The sequence below is a fragment of the Nothobranchius furzeri genome, chromosome 7, assembly GCF_043380555.1.
Source record: "Nothobranchius furzeri strain GRZ-AD chromosome 7, NfurGRZ-RIMD1, whole genome shotgun sequence".
NCBI classification, from domain to species: domain Eukaryota; kingdom Metazoa; phylum Chordata; class Actinopteri; order Cyprinodontiformes; family Nothobranchiidae; genus Nothobranchius; species Nothobranchius furzeri.
Genome location: NC_091747.1, coordinates 52,949,677 through 52,970,754, shown reverse-complemented (window position 1 = coordinate 52,970,754; position 21,078 = coordinate 52,949,677). Strand labels below are relative to the sequence as shown.

Sequence of the window (21,078 nt, the reverse complement as noted above, 5' to 3'; positions counted from 1 at the left end):
GAAATTAAGTTTTTGGGGATATTGATTGATCATAAGCTCTGTTGGAAGCCATACATACAATATGTGTGTTCTAAATTAGCCAGAAGCATTGGGATAATAAATAAAACAAGATATTCTCCCACCACAGAAAGCACTACACACACTTTATTGTACTATGATTCTACCATACTTATCATATTGTGTCGAAGTATGGGGCAATACTTATAAATCTAATTTATTAAAGATTTGTGTTCTCCAAAAAAGAGTGGTAAGGATAATTATAAATTCTGGATATAGAGATCATACAACTCCATTATTCTATAATTCCAGATTACTCAAATTTTTTGACTTAATTCAATTTAAAACTGTCCTTGTACCGTATAGGGCCATGATGGGTGTACTGCCGTGTAATTTGCAAAGGATGTTTAAAACTCATGAAGAGGGTTATGAATTGAGAGGCGTTAAAAACTTCATTTTTCCATTATACCGAACAACTATGAAAAGTATGTGTGTATCTGTATGTGGTATCAAACTGTGGAACAAACTTGATGTGACTTTAAAATTATGTAAAAACATTAGATCATTTAAAATGTTGTATAAACAACTTATAATTGACTCATACATAAATAGCAAGTGATAAAAATGGTAATTGGCTTCAAATGGAATATTTTGTTTTTGTTGTTTATTGGTTTTGTTTTCTTTTCCTGTAGATTCATGTGAACAATTGTTTTGTAACTGTCTTTTTATGTAGCAACTAGCAAGGTGAAGATAGAACGACCTGCATAAAGAAAAGTTTTTTTCTTTCAAATTTGTTAATGTGAGCAAATGTGATTTATTAACTGAATTGGGGCTGGACTAGATAAGCTTTTGCTTCTTCCAGTTCCCTCTCAAATTGTTTTATGTTATTGTATGTTTTGTATTGTTTCATTCAACAGCATATGTTTATCGTATTCCTCATTTAAAAAAAAAAATAAAATTTGTATGCACCAGGAATATGGGGGAGTGCATATGCAATTTCATGTTTTCGATGGTTTGAGAAAAAATAAATAAAAAAAAATAAATAAATAAATAAAAAAAATTAAAAGCTGCAGTGCAAATACCTCCCATTAGTGACTATTTTTATGTTATCTGGTTATAAAAATAGTCAAAAAATCTTTTATGTTTTGACTTCTTGTTTTTAATCATAAATAGACTTTATAGTTTTGTTCATGATTTAACATAGTTATATTAAGACTTTTAACCCTTATATTACCTTTTAATTTTCTGATGTTTCTGGTGTTTGAGCACAAAAATGCACCTAATAAATTTCCTATAGAAATAATAAATTATATAATATATCATATGTTCCAATTTTTACATGAATTCCATCCTTGGCTTCAGCCCTAGCAAAATATAATAAAAAAATGTGTGTGTTTCTGGGATTTAATCCATTTATTGCCAGGTGTATTATCAATACCAGACTTGTGACAAAATTTAAAAAATCAATACATTTTGTGTTTTATGTTCAGATGACCTGTTTTGGGTTATACTGTCACAGGCTTGGAGTGTCACAAATAGGCATGAACATATTTTTTGCTCACTTTATAATTTTTGTGTAATTTAATATTTTCTAAAACAAAAAAGTCACAATTTTAACCTTAGAGCTAAAAAATGCAGACACAATACTTCCTCATATATTTCACAACTCCCAGTTTTTTGCATGAATTTTGTCCTTGGCTTCAGTCTTCACAAAATATAATAAAACATTTTTTGCATTCCTGAGATTTGATAAAATTCTAAATATTTAAAAATTTTAAAAAGTGCAAACAGTTGGTTTTATGAATAAGAGTCTGCATTTCAGATTATAATTCTTAATTCAGATAAAGGCAATATAATTTTGTGTAAAAAATAAATATTTGGAATATATTCCTTGACACCTTGCAATCATCTACAACAGACTAGAGTCATTGAGAATAATTAAGAATAAAAAGAAAACAAAGGAACGTAAACACATGCTAAGATAAAGGTTGGAGATAAAAAGCAAATCAAAAAACAGGTTATTTCAAGAAAGAAGCAAACCTCCTTCTGAACCTGAATAGATATATTGTTTTCAAGATTATTTAAACTCAGATTTCTGGGTTTGTTTTAACTCATGAATAAAAAATAAGTCATTTGAAGAACATTTAAATTGCTATTCTGTACTATTTGTTGAAAGTATTTTGTACAAAACAAAATGGTATCAGTTACATTTGTATAGATAAAAGTGGAAGTGGTAGCAGCCGGCTGTTGCTCCTCCTCTGACATTATTGAGCGGAGACCCCTTCACACATGTGGTGTTCTAACGTAAAAAGTGAGAGGACCCAGGTAGATGTGGAAGTGCGGCGATACGCTGAGATAGACAAACGAAGGGCTCAATCGTTGGTTTTGGACCGAACGGTTTTATTAGCTTAAGGTTTTTAGACAAATTCAAGAGAACCATTTTTTTCTGTCTGTTTTTTATCTCAACATATTTATAGCTATACTATAACTATCTCTAACATATGCCATGTTAGAGGCATGAAAAAAATGGTTTAAAGCTAGCTTGTTCTGCAGATTTTCCATTGTAGGTGATTCAGTGGGAACAGCTATCCACACAAATGCTAAGTAAACTCAACTAATCTAGGTTTACAGTGCAGTAAGCTTCATAAAACAAAGCATTTTTTTGCAGTGAAGTTTTTTGGTTGCTTTAATGGAACGTTAAAGTGACAGTGTGGATTTTTCCTGACGATAGGGGGCAGTAGATACCTAAATCGTTGCAAGCAAGCAGACCTTACCAACGGATGCTCGTTAATGGGCTCGACACACGGGAGGCGACATCGCCTCTCCTCCATTCATTTTCAATGAGACATGCGCGGCAAAGCGATAATCGTGGGTCTCCCTCCTACCAAGCGAAACGCGAAAAACGTGCGTGTGAAATTTTGCGCTCGTGCACGTGTCGTGCACAGGCTACCCAGCGACGCGATCCCAGAAAGTTGAAACATTTTCAACTTTTCATCGCTGTCGCTCGGATGAGGACCAATCAACGGAGGTTTCATTCACTGACCAATGAGCGGACAGGATGCTCCGTACATCTCCGAGCAAACATGAAGGAGAAGTTTATTATTATTATGTTTTATATAGTAAAATCAGAAGTAAGATTTCACATAACTCTAGCAGCACCTTGTGAAACATCATATCTACCACTTTTTAAACTCTGAACCGCTTAAATAACCTTAAGTCAAAAAAACAACGGAAGTTTTGATTTCGCCATGGAACAGAATGCGTAGACGGCTTTGCCGCTGGCCGCTGCGGCGGATCGCCTCCCGTGTGTTAGGTAATAAAAGCGACGGTGACAAATTTCGCTGATCATGGTCGTTTGTCGCCTCCCGTGTGTTGAGCCGATAAAAGCCCTGGGGAGTGCAAACTTTAGCAAAATAACGAGCACATCAGACTCCCTCTCATCACTAGCAACAAGTGAAGAGATAAATGTGTAAAACAACATTTAAGAATGATGAAAGTTTTGTAATCATTTGCTACAATTCAGCAGAGGTGGAAAGAGTACTAAAATTTCCTACTTAAGTACAAGTACAAATACTTTGATAATTTTTTACTCAAGTACAAGTAAAAGTACTTGCCTAAATTTTTACTCAAGTAAAAGTAAAAAGAATTGTAAATAAAATGTACTAAAGGAAAAGTTACTTAGTTACATTTTTGTCAGAGTAAGGATGGCTACATCTAAGCAGTAAATCACGCCTGTTCACAATTCGCTCGTGTGTGCGCGGTGCGCACACACACACACTCACACACTGCAGCATGTTAGAATCATTTGATTGACTAATTTAACAACATTGAACTGCTTTTATAATACTTTAATCTCTTATTCTGGAGTAAAATAAAGAAACAAGCTAAATCATCACATCTGTGGCATCAAGAAGCAACTTCTGGGTTCAAACACAGGGATGGAGCACAATGTTTACACCTGAACAGTATCAGGGTGTTTTAACTCACAGAGGCCTGCAGGTCTTCTGTTTTATGAGCAAAGCACTGAGAATCCGCTTGTTATGAGCGATAAATGTTATTTAGCCGCTAACGTGCGGAGCGGTAGGGAAACACGGAACCGAGTCTGGCTACCGAACAGAGCAGAATTCTGATGACGTCACACCGGTGCGCGAAGGTGCGGGTTCCAACCCACAGGAGAGGAGAGAGGAGGTAAACAGCGAGTGGATCACAGGGACAGAACTGATGTTTTTGAGCAAAACTGCGGTAAAAATGGCTGTTTGTCCTCATTATCAAAAGTGTAACCCGCCCCCCACCACCACCACCACCACCACCACCCCCCACCCCCACGGTTTAGACGCTGCGCTCATGCAGGTGTCTTTTGGTGTGCCGACGCTGCCACACGTAATATGTTTAATTTATTGAGCCTACAATTTATTTTTACTCAGTAACGGATATGATTTAAAATGTAGCGAATTACAGTTCTATTTAAAAAACGTACTCAAGTAAAAGTAAAAGTACTGATTTTAAAAATGACTTAAAAAGTATAAATACACAGAATCAACTTTTCCTTTAATCCTCCACAACATGATTCCCAAACATACACATGTACCTCTAAATAGCAGGAAGCCTTTAAACTAAAAGTAATATTAAAGTGTTTCCAGTAAAACTCATTCAGCATCCTAAGCTTTTGGAATTATTCACAGGTTGTTTTTGAAACTCTGTTTTAGAGTTTTCTTTGTCATTTGAGCTTTTTCTGAAAACATTTAGACGTTCTCGACAGTCGAACTTTATTCTTGAATAACGTTTCAACTTGACTGACTCATATAAAGTCACTTGTCTTCTCTTCCATGTTGTTTACACATTATTTTTATTGTCTAAGCTACAAGTAAAGGCCTGATGTTTTAAATCCACATGCTGGCAAGCAGAATGAATGTGACACCTTTTGCAGCCTGAAACATTAAAAGAAAAATATGTTCTCGCAATGGAAAATACGACAGAAGTTCTTTGTTTATTGTAAGACAGATTTCGACCTGTCTGCAGTTTTTCTCATGTGAGCTATTAAATAAATACTCGAGGTTAAAAGTACAAAAGACATATTTTTGATACTTTACTGTTAATTCAGTGTTGCATTTAATGGCAAACTTTTATTTTCTTAAAAAAAGTTATCACATTTTCCCTTCAAAATAAAAGCATGTCTAAAACTTTAATCAGCTGAGTTTGTTTTTTCAGTCACACCTGGTTTAACTAGATGATTAATTTAGAGGAAGAGGAGGGATGTGCTGCCCTTCTCTGTGCTGGACATCTCATATTAATGAAAACACCATCCTTGGCGGGAGGCTGGTGTTGATATCCATTCACTGAAGTTCCCAGGATTTCTCACACGTTCACGTTGTTTGTTCTTCCCTCTCCCCAACTCCTTCTTTGGCCGTGTGGCTGCTTCAAGCAGAGCCGACTACACCTACCATCCTGGCAGCTCGTACCCCATACTCCCTCTTTTTCATCTTTCCCTGATCTCCTTTTGCTCATCTCTCTGCATCGAGATCAAACGTGTGATCTGGTGCGAGCGTTCGCAGACTTAACAGTTTGCTTCCAACCTCCTTGTCAACGTCTCCTTCCTCCGCTCTCTGTTTACTCTGGGATTTGCTTTAGAAAATACATTTTGGGTTGATAATCCCACCACTTTTTAGTCCTGCGGCACAGTGATGGCTTCCAGCTGCAGTCCGCGGCATATTTGTGTGAAGAGCGATCTTCGAAAACAAGTTTTGTCGGCGGTATAAATCAGACCGCTAATGCTGTGCTGGCTCGGCGTGCAGTCTCTGCTTACATGGTGGCCCTCTGTGCGCATGTTGATGTGTACGCCTCTGCATTTCTGTGTGTGTGTGTGTGTGTGTGTGTGTGTGTGTGTGTGTGTGTGTGTGTGTGTGTGTGTGTGTGTGTGTGTTTGGCAAAGCTGAGCAATGATGTTTTTACACTGCAATCAAGCCCATTTGTAAACCTTTAAATCAACTACCCTCAAGTGCCAGCGCAGCATCTTGCACATTTGAATATGCAGCACAATCAGCTTTTCCTTGCCTTTGTTCTCGTATTTTTGTATTTTGATAATATTGATCATATTTCACTGAATCTGCTGAGCGCTCGGCAGTGATGGCGGCTGTGTGCCAGCGCAGCCTCGGCGCGAGGAGACGGAGGGTGTGTTAACCCTGGCACTTTGTTTGGAATTTTAAACAATACTCTTCATTATCCGCACGCAAGTTGCTTTTCTCAGAAATACTCGGGCTTACATTCTTCCACTAGTTTTAAGTCCGCCTGTGTTCAATGAGCTCTTTCACAAGACTGACTCCTAAGAGAGCTCGTGACAGTTCAGTGGAGGGTGAAAAAAGTTAGAAGACAAGTGTGCTGTGTTGTCTTTGTGTGGATATTTAGTTGATGTCCACACAACAAAGTTAAAATCAGGTACGAAATTATCGTTGTGATCAGAGTTCGACTTTTTTTTATTAGTTTTCATGAATTATTGTGTGTAACTAATTTTAAACTGAAATTAATTTCTGTTTCTAGGTTAAGTCAACATAGTTTTCAGTTTAGGATCCTTAACTGTCTCATTTAGATTTTCCAGAATTCATGTCTTGATCATTTTTAGAAGATTAGGGTTAGGGGTTTATATATTTTTTTACGTTTAATTGATAAGAGATTTATTACTTGTTAATTCAAGAAAGACACATTTTCACAAGACTGCAGTCTGTTTAGTTATTTTTAACGTACTCTTGTGAAATCTTCTCATAAATAGGCTGATGCAAACAGAACTTGCTTTGTTTCATCTTGTTAGAGCTCAAACCTTGAGTGCATTTCAGGAACAGTACCTTTGATTGGCCTCGACATCCTGCTACTACTGGAAGCGGAAGGAAGATTAACATTGTGTTTAAATACTCTTGACCTCGACGAAGTGGCTTTTTGTGGAGCCTAATTGCTTTTCACCTGTCAACGAGCACAAAAATAACTTTGACTTCTTCAAAAATGCCCACTCAGCTGAGGAAGGCTGACAATCAGCCTGCTGCTCTCAGGTTGTTGTTTTTGTTTCAGTTGCCATTCTCAGAGTTTATTTTTAGAAGTTACCCTTGCTGTTTATTTGATGTTGATTCCTGCGTGCTCTCATGAACGTTAACTGTGGTTTCCTCTTCAGTTTGTGCATGTTGGTGTTCATTTGAATGAAGAGAGCCATTGGAAGAGGAACCATCCAGCCTTGGAAGCCAGATGTCAGAGGTCGCTGCACATTAGTGCCGCCGATCAACTGCAAACCTTGCATAACTCTCCTGCTTCTTTGTCTCAGAAGGAAGTGGATTAGAGGCTGTGTTTTGTGACGGGACCTGGGATTATTAGTCGGGCTTGTTTAGAATGCAACGCGCTCACAGATGCATGTAAATACGCACAGGCTGGATCTGAAAATAGACTGTTTGTTTTTCAAGATGCTCGTTATTTTAGTTTCCACCAAATCATTGCAAATGAGATGATCCCAAAGTGTCCTTTGATGCTGGCAGCTCACTCGACTTTCTTTCCTGCCTGCAGGTCAGAGTCGCTGGTAAATCCTCAGAGTAATCAGGCACTTTGACTGTTTTATCAGAAAGCCACCAACAGAGAAGAACCTCAGGGTGATGTTTGGTGACCTGCCAACGCTAAGCAGAGTTTGGCTGGTTATTGAAGCTCATCATGTTTACATGTGTAGTCAAATGCCACATACAGTCCTAAAGCAGTTTCCAGTTTTTGAGATTTGCCAAAGAACCAAGGAGTAGAAAAAAAATAAAAGCTTCAAAAATACAATAAGCGAGAGAGGAAAACTCTACTTGTTTTTTTTACACAAACCCTAAAAAGTGAGACATTTTCAACACCAGCACTTCATAAAAACATTGGATATTCATAAACATTAAAAGAACTGCCTCAATGTTAGAACAGTGATGGCAGGCATCAGTGAACTGGTTTAAAACAGGAAATATGCAGATGATGGTCGCACCAAAGCTGTATGCTCAGGACTGCTCTACTGCCATATAATACAAGTCAAAGGAACTTCAAACGTTTCAGTTAACCGTATAACAGCTGCCCTCCTAGATAACAGTAACTTTATTCATGTCCATCCTTGCGTTTCTCTCTGAACGTCATGCTTATTTTTAAGCTGATTTTTAAAGTCAGTAGAGTTCATCCTTGCTCACTTTGCTGTGGGTTAGGGTTAGTGTGGAAGTGAGTTCACTCACCCATTCACTGCTAAAATGATCATTTATCTTCTTTGGGTGCTTTTGACCAGTGTCTCCTGGAGGCCACTCAAAACACTGCTCTGAATCTGTTTTTAACATTTGAGAAATACCAAAATGTGAAGGTTGGTGTCAAAGCAAGAAAGTGAAATGCTTATCCATGCCTTCATTTCCTCCTGTTTAGATCTGTCACACACTTTTCTCGTTATTACAAAAAAGCTCCTGAGTCCTGACCACATACAGGTTGTCCAGAACTCTGCAGCGAGGCTCCTAACTGGAGCAAACAGAAGTACTCACATCACTCCTATTCGGATGTGTCTGCACTGGTTACCTGCTCCTCTTTATATTACTACACTGTTAAAGCCTTATGCAACCCGAGCCCTCAGGTCCACAAACCAGAACCTTCCAGAAGTTCTGAAGACCAGATGTAAAAGTTTAGATGATCTTACCTGTCACTGCATTATCTTGAAATTATCTGAATTACCATTTTAAATACATTGAACTTAGTCGCAATTTCGTTTTTACGCTTAATTTTTATTCTCTCATTCATTGCGTTTTTTTGTTCTTTGTTTTGATTGGTTTTGCGGTAATTTAACTAATGGAAGGTGCAGTTCTTCTGTTGTACGAGCAGTGTGTTTGTAATGAGCCGGCTTGGGCGGTGCGTAGCAATTTGGAAAATGCAACCAACAGGGATAAGACATAACACGTGCACAAAGGTGTGGGTTTCAGTGAGGAACAAGAGAGGGGGCACACAGCAATCGCATCACAGAGGGACCGAACTGATTGTAATGTTTTTGAGCAAAACGGCAGAAAAAGTATACACCCACACACCACGCAGGTTCAGCATCCATGCAGTCGTCTCTCATTCTGTTCTGACGCTATGCAGCTCAATATTTTTTATTTATTAAATGCCTACAAATATACTTTTCTTATCTTTGTAATTAGATGTCGACCGATATTGTTTTTTTTAAGACTGATACCGATTTTTAAAGAATTTTGTTACCGATGGCCATTATCTAAAGCTGATTATTAAGGCCGATATGTATACGTTTTAGCAGCGCATTGATTGTGAAAGACAACTGAACACTCACTGTGTGCAATATAAATTAAATAAGTCAATAAATCTCTTTATTTATTAACTTCAATAACAACATTATAAAACAAAGTCAAAACATTTAAAAATAACTGTGTTGGAGTCCTTCGGGTCCTTTCTTTAGTGTAGTAGTGGCGGCAGTCGGCCAGACAGGTGCCTGATTTTTATTCTTCTATCGGCTTTTAAAAATAATTTGGGCCAATATAGAAAAAATTGTATATATTTATCTGTCTCTATCTGTAATGGACATTATTGAAAATGTAGTCAAGTGCAATACTTTTTTAAAATCAATTAATTAAAAGTAAAAGCACAGACTTTAAAACTATTTTAAAAAGTGTAAATACACAAAAAACTACTCAATTACAGTAACGTAAGTAAATGTAAGTCGTTACTTTCCACTTCTGTGTATACAAAATTTTACTTTCTAAGCACAGTTGTAGATATTCATAGATGTTGGATTTTTTTATCCAAATATTGAGAGAGAGAGAGAGAGATGTTGGATTTTTTTATCCAAATAGAGAGAGAGAGAGAGAGAGAGAGAGAGAGAGAGAGAGAGAGAGAGAGAGAGAGAGAGAGAGAGAGAGAGAGAGAGAGAGAGAGAGAGAGAGAGAGAGAGAGAGAGAGAGAGAGAGAGAGAGAGAGAGAGAGAGAGAGAGAGAGAGAGAGAGAGAGAGAGAGAGAGAGAGAGAGAGAGAGAGAGAGAGAGAGAGAGAGAGAGAGAGAGAGAGAGAGAGAGAGAGAGAGAGAGAGAGAGAGAGAGAGAGAGAGAGAGAGAGAGAGAGAGAGAGAGAGAGAGAGAGAGAGAGAGAGAGAGAGAGAGAGAGAGAGAGAGAGAGAGAGAGAGAGAGAGAGAGAGAGAGAGAGAGAGAGAGAGAGAGAGAGAGAGAATGAGAATGCTTGGATGGAAAGCTGCTTCCTCCAGCACCATGAAAGGGCCTCACCCTCAGCTGGAGGCCTGACAGTTCACAACAGATGAACTGAGCCGAGGGCCTGCTGATCAGCATGATTGCACCATACATCACAGACAACCCAACCAAAGAACTGAAACGAAGCACATTGGACATTTGAACACATCCTCAGATCTGTATTCATCTTAACACACTGAAGAATAAACACGCAATCGATTATTTCTACTCAATTCATTCATATAATGTATTTTCAAACCTTCCCAGCATGAGGTTTTTATTACCAAATGATTATTTTGTTACCCATGAAAGTACCCCCTTTTCCCCTCTCCTTCATGTTGTAGTCTGGACAATTTATTAGAGATTAACCTGTCTGGGAAGGCTTTTTCCATGGCTCACTTTACTACATTCATCATTCATCCTCTTAACAGATAGCATTCCAAAATTTATCACTGAGCCCATCTCATGCCCGCATATGTTGAACGTGTGCATCACGTGGTGGTTCATACTTTCACGGACACATACTCATATCTCGCTGTTGCATGTGAATTACGATCAGCCTGCCAGACTTTCATGTGTCTGGCTAGCTGGTCATAAATTATTCTGAAAGAAACACACACACACACACACCACACACAACTCTGGAAGATTTCAGTCACATGTCGTGCACAGCCTCTAGATGTGTGCGTACTTGTGCATACACGCACGTCCAGCATGTATAGCTACTAAGGTATTTAGATTGATAAGACAACATTTTGAACACAGACGCGTGCACAGACTTGCGTTTATGACGCACGTTTTGAGGGATTAAACTTGACAGTGCCAACATAGATATGCCAACATAGATATGCAGAATAAAACCAAAATATTCACTGTGTGCAATTCCAAATACTGCTAACAAGTTGTTCTACATTATTACATCAATGGTGTTTATATTTCACCTTAAAGAAAAGAGATAAGATGTGCTGCTGCATCATATTGATTAAAGGTGGCGTAGCCTGCTTGGCTTATCCGTCAACACATATTTTCTATTGCTTATCTGAGATTGGGTTGCCACACCAACAGATCCAGGACAGAAAACCTCTTTTTGCCAGGCAATTCCAGGCAAGAAGATGTACATTATAATCAAGGAGTGTCAAACATACGACCTTTGGGCCAAACCTGGTTGGTTTTGTACAAATAAATTTAATTCAGTATGAAAAATTTCTAATGTAAATATTGTTCTTTGCATGAAAACAAAGAGAAGAGCAAGGATTTATTATTTAAAGGTAATTATGTTATGTTGTGTTATTGGCACAGCCTATTAAACAGCTATTAAGACTGGGTGTGGCTCCAGAACCAGACGGAGTGTGACACATCTGGTATAATCCCTTATGCTAGGGCTGGGCAATAAATCGAAAATATATCGTTATCGAAATTTCTGACTCTTATTGAGATACATTTTCCCATGACAATAAATTTGATAATAAAAAAATGAAAAGATGTGTGTAGGTTGGCAACGTTCATGTTAAGCTGTACCACCTAGCCTAGTAAACTAGACCAAATTCTTGCTTTGCAAAGTCTGGTTTAAGAATGCTCCACTGGAACCTCTGCAGCCCCAACAGCATTCTGGCTGGCCAATCACAGCTCTCTAGAGGGGTTTCAAACACATAAAGAGCTGTGATTGGTCCATAATGGTGGGCCAATCATAGTGCTCTATCTGCTTAGTGAACAAATCACAGAGCTTTATCTGCTTTGTGGGCCAATCAGGGCACTCTATATGCCTGGTGGGTGGGATGATGCAACAGAGTGAAACAAGAGTATGTCACATTCATTGTCCAGTGGAATGCGGAGATCATTTGAAAGACAACGGTAGAACCCGCCCCACAACCGAGAGCCGTCAATGGAGCGTTGTCAGACTAAATAATACATTTATTTAGTCTGGCTTGCCAGGCTATGTACCACCTTGAGTCACGTAAAAATGTGACCCAACATAATACTTGTGACAGCCCCATCTAGTGGACAACTTTTGTTTGTGTGCATACCCGTAGTTATCGTCCATTTATTGTTATCGAGGTGAAATCCTCAATACGTCGTGATATTGATTTTAGGCCATATCGCCCAGCCCTACCCTGTGCTAGATCTGGGTCTGCTCTGGGTTCTATGGTAGAGATTGCTGCACCCCAAAGTAACAGGAAACACGTCACAAAACGATTCGGTCGTGGTAAAAAAAAAAAAAAGCAGTGGGTCTATTCCGAGCTCTTCCCAGATGACTGAGCTTCTCACCCTACGTCTAAGGAGGGGCCCAGCCTCCCTGTGGATAAAGCTTATTTTGGCTGCTTGTATTCGCAATCTTGTTCTTTCAGGCACTACCCAAAGCTCGTGGCCATAGGTGAGGATAGGAACAAAGATCAACTGGTAAATCGAGAGCTTTGCTTATGGACTCAGCTCTCTCCTCACCACGACAAAATGGTACATTGCCTCCGTCACTGCAGGCTCTGCACCAATCCACCTGTCGATCTCACACTCACATTCTGCTGCAAACCGTGAAAGCTGGCCATCTTTACAATATAAATACAGATACACAACATTAAATCCACTGTTGTGGGCCAGAGACAGGACTGCAACGGTGGCTGCAACCCCCCCACCCCCCCCACCCCCCACCCCGAAAAGCACTATGCCCTTTGTTGTCCTAGCAGGGAATTGCTTTAAAATACTCCCCAGTCATCAGAGTAGTTTGAAAGAAAAACATCTGTCATTGCATGTTCAAGACTCCCCACCAGAGCGGACTAAAGTAGGCTCGCGTCACTCTACAGAAGATGTTCGTTTCATCCGCTTGTATCTGGGATCTTTTACTTTTGGTCATGATTCAGATCTCATGACCTTAGATGAGAAGTGGAACAATATGAAGCAATATCAAGATGTTTTCCATTCGACTCAATGAACCACAGCCCCATCAGTTCATCTCTTGCTCCGTTCTGACTTCCATCATGTCAAGATACTTGAAATGAAAGCTCATCTCTGATCCGATGATCAAATATTAGCATGGAACAATGCGTGGCCTACAGATGTGCCTGCCTGATAATAAATATATAAAAATCTGTGTAAAGCATCATATTAGCATGGTTTCATACCTCAAGACATCTGGTTATTAATTTTCTTGAAGGAAAGCTAATTTTTCATTCTTTTTCTGTTTTTGTCTGATATTTGTTCATATTTGGTGGATTTTTCCCTTCTTTGTGCTATTTATTAAGATGTCTGCAGCAGTTCTGGGGCATAATTAGGCCAGGCAAACACATGCAAGTGAGCACTGGGATGGAGGCAGTGAGAAGCAGGACAGAAAAGCAGCCAATGTTAGGAAATGCCCTTACATCTCAGAAGCAGACTGTCCCAGAGGAGCATCGTGTCATAACAGTCCTGATTGCACAGCGTTTAAGAATGCTTGCAGAAGTGACCTATCAGTTCTGAAGGGTCACTTGTCATGTGATCACTACCCCACATGCCCCCACACACAGTACACACATTCCCCGCTTCATGTCATTTTCTGTGTGCTGTGGTATAATTATCCACAAATGCTCTGCAGTGACAGCTAGATATGCAAGATTAGCTCTCATGCCTCACTTTCCAAAGCTTGTATCTCACCTGAGATGTTTTGGGTATTCTCAGAGGTCATGTGCTTATGACAAACTTTCCAAACCGCCTCCTTTCTCTTGTAGGTGCAGTACAGTGATGCACAGAGTGGGAAGGAGAATGTGACCTATCTGACCTTATCCCCTGTGCAAATGACTTTCCACGGCACTGGGAGTACTCTCCAAGCCAGCCATGATCAGGTAGGTGTATGCGCAACAATGGAGGACTGTGCCAAGATTTCAGAATCTACAGCATTTGTGTCCAATCTTGTTCCTTGATGGCCACTGTCCTGCATGTTTTACATGTTTCTGTGCTCCAACAAGCTGTATTTAACTGAGCAGGTGATTAGCAGACTTGCGTACAATTTGAGAACATGTCAGACATATATTCCAACCATTGAGTCTGGGAAACAACTAAAAATGATGGACAGTGGTCATCCAGGACCAGAATTGGGCACCACTGTTTAAAAGTTAGAACGAGGACTCCGCTTTAATTTCTAAAATTGTACTTGTTCTTTGTTGTTTTATGTATTTTGCCTAATTCAAATGGTAGTTCAGTGGCTTGCCTGAAACTCAAACTATTATTGAGAATAAAAGCATCTCAAATAGTGATTGTAGTGGGTGCAACTTTGAAAATGTGGGAAAAAAGCTTAGATTCCATGAAGTAAAATGTTATAAGCCTTTAGCACCTTTAAAATGTGTCCATCCACCAGGTGAGAGATGGGGGACACTCTGGACATGTCTCTAGTCCATCATTGAGACAACCAGTCACACATTCACTCACAATAGAGCTCGTGATCATGACATCAACACCGACACACGAGTCCTTACTTGTTGCTTGTAACTACTGTACACAATCTGCTCAGTCTCCTTCTTGCGGCTTAAATTTATCCATTATTCATTTGATCAATTATATTACACAACTATGGTAAATAATTGCTGTGCTGTGGGGTGCAACACATGATAGCTAGGGGAAGAAAGGTGGAAAGGAGGCTAATTTTCACCGTTTTCCTGCTTGGAGCCACAAGACCAAGTATCTAACATAACAAAGTCTCGTCGGCTCGTTTGGACAGCAGCTGTAAGGCAACCAAACATAACATTTTGGAGTATTTTCATTCTGGTAAGTTACAGATGGTGTACATTTTTTTAATACATTGTTTTTTTCCTTCAACCGCAACATGCACACACAACGCACACATAGGCTACACACACACACCGGTAGGCTGATGCAGGCACACTAACACACAACACAACTTCTCCTGCTACACCTCTTCTGTGGGATGACCATTTTGATTGTTTTAATTGAAAAAACAGCGAATGAAACATTTACCTCTCATGCGGACATTTACGACCTCTCACAAACAAGATGGCCAAAACTGTCCATTATGTAGAGTTGCGGCGGCAACAAGTTGTCGTCGGCGCTCCAGTCTTGGGTCTTTCATCCAAACATGCTGATTTTGTCCATATACCAGTTCCTGATGTCTTGATTCAACGTATCCCTGTGTATTCTGCATCCTTTTTGGGATTTTAACATGATGTTTAACACTTCTTTTCATCCAAATCTGCTTTGTTTTCACGATTTGTTTACACTTGTAAGGCCATCAACACATCTGCGCACATCCCAGAATGCTATGCGTAATCACGTGTGATCACAAGCCCTATTAGGGAAATTTTAAGAGTCTCCAATAATAATTGCTACCATGCAGCTCACCCTTACCATTCAGTGTACTATACTTAATGTTTCTTATTATGCTGCCATGATACTTTTCTCCGTCCAAGCTCTCAATAAAGACTGTAAATATGAATTATTTACAGTATGCTAACATATATTCTATATTATTTCAAGTAAAAAGAAAGGTTTTAAAACATAATACCCAATAGCTAATATTTTAGGATTTGTTTTGTTACAATTAACTTCAATCTGGTAAAATCTTAAGTACCGGTTAGGAATCAAAGTTTAATACAAACCCTTTAGCTCAGGTTTATTTAGTGTACCGATACAGATTAACATGACCCACTGTAGCTATGTTTATCTGATATACTCTCAACGCATGTTTCATGTTATGAGTGACAAAAAAAGAGAACCAGTGGGATATCATGAGTTTCTTTCCAGCGTGATATGAACCCCTCATTTTTCCTTCCTCCCTCTCCAGTTTTCTCACTCATTCTCCTATGCGTACTCCCTGTATTCTGAAGGAGGCTCTTTGTCTCGTGTTGCCCAAGCAGAAAACCAGTTGCTTACATTCTATCATCTAAACATAGGACACCCCTTTGTTTGGCGGTCTTCAAAGCTTTAATAAAGGGCCGGCTCGGCCTCGAATGGGACAGCTGACGGGGGGCTAGTGCCGCCACCGCTAATGGAGAGCCAAGCCAATATAGGGCAGGCAGGTCTGCGTCCTTGGGACCTGTTGTTGCCAGGAGCACTGGGGCATGACCGACTGTTAGAGAAGGCCTTTTCTTCTCTTCTTCTCAGTACAGTGAAGAGTTTGGCGACAAAGGGAGCACCTAACAATACGGGGTCAACGCCAGCAGCCCCTCAAACGTACAGATAGACCTTAAGGCGTCGCTCATTTTGCTGGCTTTTCATGATGGTCTGTATACAATGGCATAAACACAGAAGAAGGATAAGTCTGCTGGCTTTTGGAGATGGTATATTCGGTTCTCTAATCTTCCTACCACACCTGTAGGCCGTGCCACCCACTCACACAAACAAAATGTACAATTGTCCACTGTAAAATTGGTGAGATTAAAATAGGGAATCTCCTCACTGACAACTGATCAAACAGCTGATTAATGACCTTTCCTGGAGCCTTTCCCTGTTGCTACCCACACACTGTCTCTGTCAGTATTAACTTATAATGATCAGGGAGTTTCCTGTAGCTTGATCTGCTCTTCTGTGGAGGTTTATGTCATGTAGACAAGAGTTTCTGATAAAGATTACAAGCCAGAGGAAATCCTCAGCTTCCTTGTCAATGTGATAAAGCAACAGAAACGGGATTGACACATCAAAGACAGTTATGAATGACTTTTCGTTCCTTTTCAGTCTGCAACCATGATGAGCAGTTTGTACCTGGAAATAGAGGATAAAAGAACATTTTACTAGAAAATGTTGTACAGTCAATGAACAGTGTCTTAGTCATGTAAGGTTATGAAGTTCATTATTTTCAACTCCATACAGCTGCCCCCTGTGCACAATAACACCGTGTAGAAAAACCAAGGTCGGGTGTTCCTCAGACTGTTTACATTCCAGGAGAAGAGTCCGAAGGAGAAGAAGAAACTTTACTTAATCAAATTACTTTATTTGTGATTAAAATTATTAAGCAAAACAGATGTTGATCAACAATAACCAAGTGAATGATCTGTGAAATAAATATGTCATGATTTATGTTTAATGAAAACAGGACTACAGCACAGACATACTGATCCTCATCTCCATAGAAACGCATGACACATTGTTCCAACCAATCAGAGCTTTCGGCTGCCGCAGGAGAATCTGGTGTTGACTTCAAGTGTCCAATCCGCTTTACTACAACTTATCAACAATTCAGAGATATAAAACAAGGCAACGCCATTTTAAGTCAGTTCAATTTTGACTTCAGTTCTATTCACCATCATCCTAAAGAAAAGCACAGCCTGGCCAGATGTGTTTTCTTCGTTAAACTAAGAACTGTGAAGCGGGAGATTTTCGTCGTTTAACAACCAGACGACGTCCTTTCAAAATAAGAGCACCTGCTGACGCCGCCGAACGGTACCGGGGTCGACCCTCCAGACGGGCTTTGAAACGTTGTGATCGTTGCACCGACAGCTCCAGCGTACATCCGAGGTCTCCAGACCTGGCATTTCCTGATCTACCTGGGAGACCCCCACTGGGTACGTACACGGCAAAATAGCGGCTCATGTCATCACTTTATAAGCCTCGTGATATCTAGTCATAACAAAGACGACCAGATTCATTGACGTCAGCCTAGAGAGTCTGAACCAGACACACACACACACACACGCACCAACACAACATCCGAATCCATTTTCATCCATCACAGAGTTAGTCCTGGTAGATTGTTTAGAATTTGTAATTCAGAAATTAAAGATTCTCAAACGATCCCATCTCTCTCTCTTTTCTTGTCTCAAAGTCAATACAGAGTGTTTAATTAAACTCCCTGATGATAAAAACAGCCTATTCTTCTGTTTAAAAAAAGTGATATGCTTACAGTGTATTAAAATACAACTCTAGATAGATACATCACTTCTATTCCGTTACAGTCATGTTCTTAGAAGATTGAAAAAATGATCAAGAAGATGAAAAACGTCCACCATCTACTGTATGACAAGTTCATACAGTGCAAACTGGTTCATGCTTTCAGTTTAAGAGATTTTTTAATATAAATAATTAAAAAAATTCTAGTTAAATGACTTGTCAAACAAAAATAAAGGCATTCATCTGGGGATGCTCAAAAAAAGGGTGGAATGACATGATCACTTTTTAAGATTTCAGGAAAGTTTAGCTACTTGGAAACATAATATTCAAATTCAAATTCAAAAATACTTTATTAATCCCAGAGGGAAATTGATTGCTGTAGTAGCTCAGAATAATAATAATAATAATAATCAAGTCATCAAAGAGTTATTGTATATTACAATGGCTGTTGGCAGGAAGGATCTCCAGTAGCGGTCAGTGTTGCAGCGAAACTGAAGAAGCCTCTGACTGAAGACACTCTTCTGTTATATATATATATATATATATATATATATATATATATATATATATATATATATATATATATAAACAATAGACGACAGAAGATTTTTGCACAACTAAACCAGCGCAACGGCTGTGAGTTGGTGTTGATAACAGCGCTATAGTACTCCTCCCGGTGTGCATATGACAGATATGCAGCAGAATAACATCTGTACCATCTACTCTGCACCATCTGCTGAACATGTGAGCCCATTGGACCGCTAGAAGAAGCCAACAAATTTTTGTCAATACGCTTTCCTTTTTTAATAAAACAGATTTATTTTCACCCCACTCAGTCAGATTTTCACTTGGTTATTTTCCAGTCCAGACAGAACCCCCTGGAGGTTTAGGTACGTTTCGGCTCTATTCTGACATGACTACATGCTTTTTGGACAGACCGATTTCTATGTTTGTTCTGTAGAGCTGAAGTAACTATCTGGCAGTCCCTCCATGGCGGCAGCAGGATACCGGGGGGGCCAAGCCCACTGAGCTTTGTGTGAGGTGTTGCTGGTCCAACATGAGTGGCCCGCAATCGAAGATGACAGGGCGACTGTTGTCTGCCACAAGATCTTGTGTGTATCTGTGTGCGTGAGGCTGCTTTGCGTGCAGTAATGTCCTCAGCTGAGACACCCCTGGTCTCAGAGGCCCTGTCTCCCAGATTGTCAGCTGTGTCTGCTTGGGTTTCCTGTAGAAAAAGCACTTTTTGACTGATTGGATGTGATATGTTGATCATAGTGCTGCTCAGATTAAAATGTGTTGTTCTTTCAGGTAATAAGAGTTTTTTTAAAACTATTCATTTCTTGTAAGATGTGCCCAGATTTGGGAAATTTTGAGAAAATTGAGGATAGCAAAGTTCCTGCTCCTGTTGAAAAGGAGATCTGTGTTTGTCGAACTCTAACTTTTTGTGACATACGTATCCTGATACATTTCTTTTCTTCTTTCCAGCTTCTAATTTGCCATTGCTTTTGATTAAGTGCTATCTAAATTCCCAGAATGCAGTGTACCAGACTGTGCATTATGGCTTCATGGTACTGCCTAGCCTAGTGAAGTAGACCAAATTCTTGCTTTGCAAGTTTGTTCTAGGAATGCTCCAATGGTACCTCTGCAGTCCCTAGCAGCATTCTGGCTGGCCAATCACAGCTCTCTATAGGGGTTTCAAACCCATAGAGAGCTGTGATTGGTCGACAAAGGTGGGCCAAGCTGAGTCCCATTCTGTCCCGCTCTGAACTTGAGACAGTTCTCCACACCTTCATCTCCTCACGCTTAGACTACTGTAACTCTCTTTTCACGTGTCTGAGCAGAACCTCCCTGAACCGTCTACAGGTGGTTCAGAATGCCTGTGCTCGGCTTCTGACCAATTCCTCCAAACCCCCCCCCCCCCCCCCCCCACCCCCACCCCGCTTCTCCTCCAGCTTCACTGGCTGCCAGTCAACTCCAGGGTTCATTTCAGGATCCTGGTTCTGGTCTATAGGGCCTTACATGGACAAGCACCATCTTACATTGGTGATCTTCTTAGTCCCTACACCCCCAGCAGGCCCCTGAGGTCCAGTGAGCAAAGCCTACTGGTTGTGCAGCGCACCAGGCTAAAGACCAAAGGTGACAGATCATTTGCTGCTGTGGCCCCCAGACTCTGGAACTCTCTCCCCCTGAGCCTGAGATCAGTGGACTCAGTGGTCTCCTTTAAAAAGCAGCTGAAGACTCACTTGTTCAAGCTGGCTTTTGTATGACCTTCTTCAACCCCTCTCTCTTTACTCTGCTCTCCCCACCTATTCCACCTTCCTCAGGATCCACTGATTTCCCTCTTTCCTAGTCTCTGTCTCTCTCTTTCTTAAATTTTTGTTATCACAATTGTCTATTTTTTGCTCATTTTAAATATATGTTTTAACCATTTTCTAAATTATTTTTTATATTTTTACATTTTTTGTTTTTGTGAAGCGCCTTGTGATTTCTATCTTGAGAGGCGCTATAGAAATTATATTTTCTTCTTCTTCTTCCAATCACAGCGCTCTGTCTGCTCTATGGGTTAATCAGGGCCCTCTATTCTCCACAGGTGGGCAGGATGATGCAACAAAGTGGAACAAGATAGCGACAGCTTGTTTGAAATGGCTTTTACATCAATTTTGGGCTATTTGGGGCTTTATTAGAATCAGGAGCAGATAAATGCATTTAAGTCATTTATTTAGAATAAAGGATGTAAATTCGCCTTCAACAGCGAACTGCCTCCTTTACCGACATGCGTTGTGTTGTTTGTTGTCCAGTAGCATGCAGATAATGTTTAAAAGACAACGATAGAACCTACCCCATGACCGAGAGCCATCAATGGAACTAAATAATATATTTATTTAGTTTGGTTTGCCAGGCTAGGTACTGCCATCTTTCTTCCCTCAATAGAAACACCCATAACAGTCACAAATAATGTAATTTGCCCTCACGTGGCATATTGTCGTAAGAAGAGTCCAACTTCAAAAGACAAACATCATATCACCCTCTTAACCCTGTGTTCCGAAGTAAACTTAGTCTTAAT

At 39.8% G+C, this 21,078-nt stretch overlaps 1 protein-coding gene across 2 annotated transcripts in view; it reads left to right on the top strand.

Annotated features, from left to right (window-relative positions):
- Window positions 1-21,078, top strand: part of stau2 (staufen double-stranded RNA binding protein 2) — a 119,278-nt gene that overhangs the window by 74,900 nt on the left and 23,300 nt on the right. For both annotated transcript variants that reach the window (XM_015955282.3, XM_070553205.1), the window contains exon 13: window positions 13,907-14,020. In XM_015955282.3, the coding sequence (XP_015810768.1) occupies window positions 13,907-14,020 (114 nt within the window). The remainder of the gene's footprint in view (window positions 1-13,906; window positions 14,021-21,078) is intronic.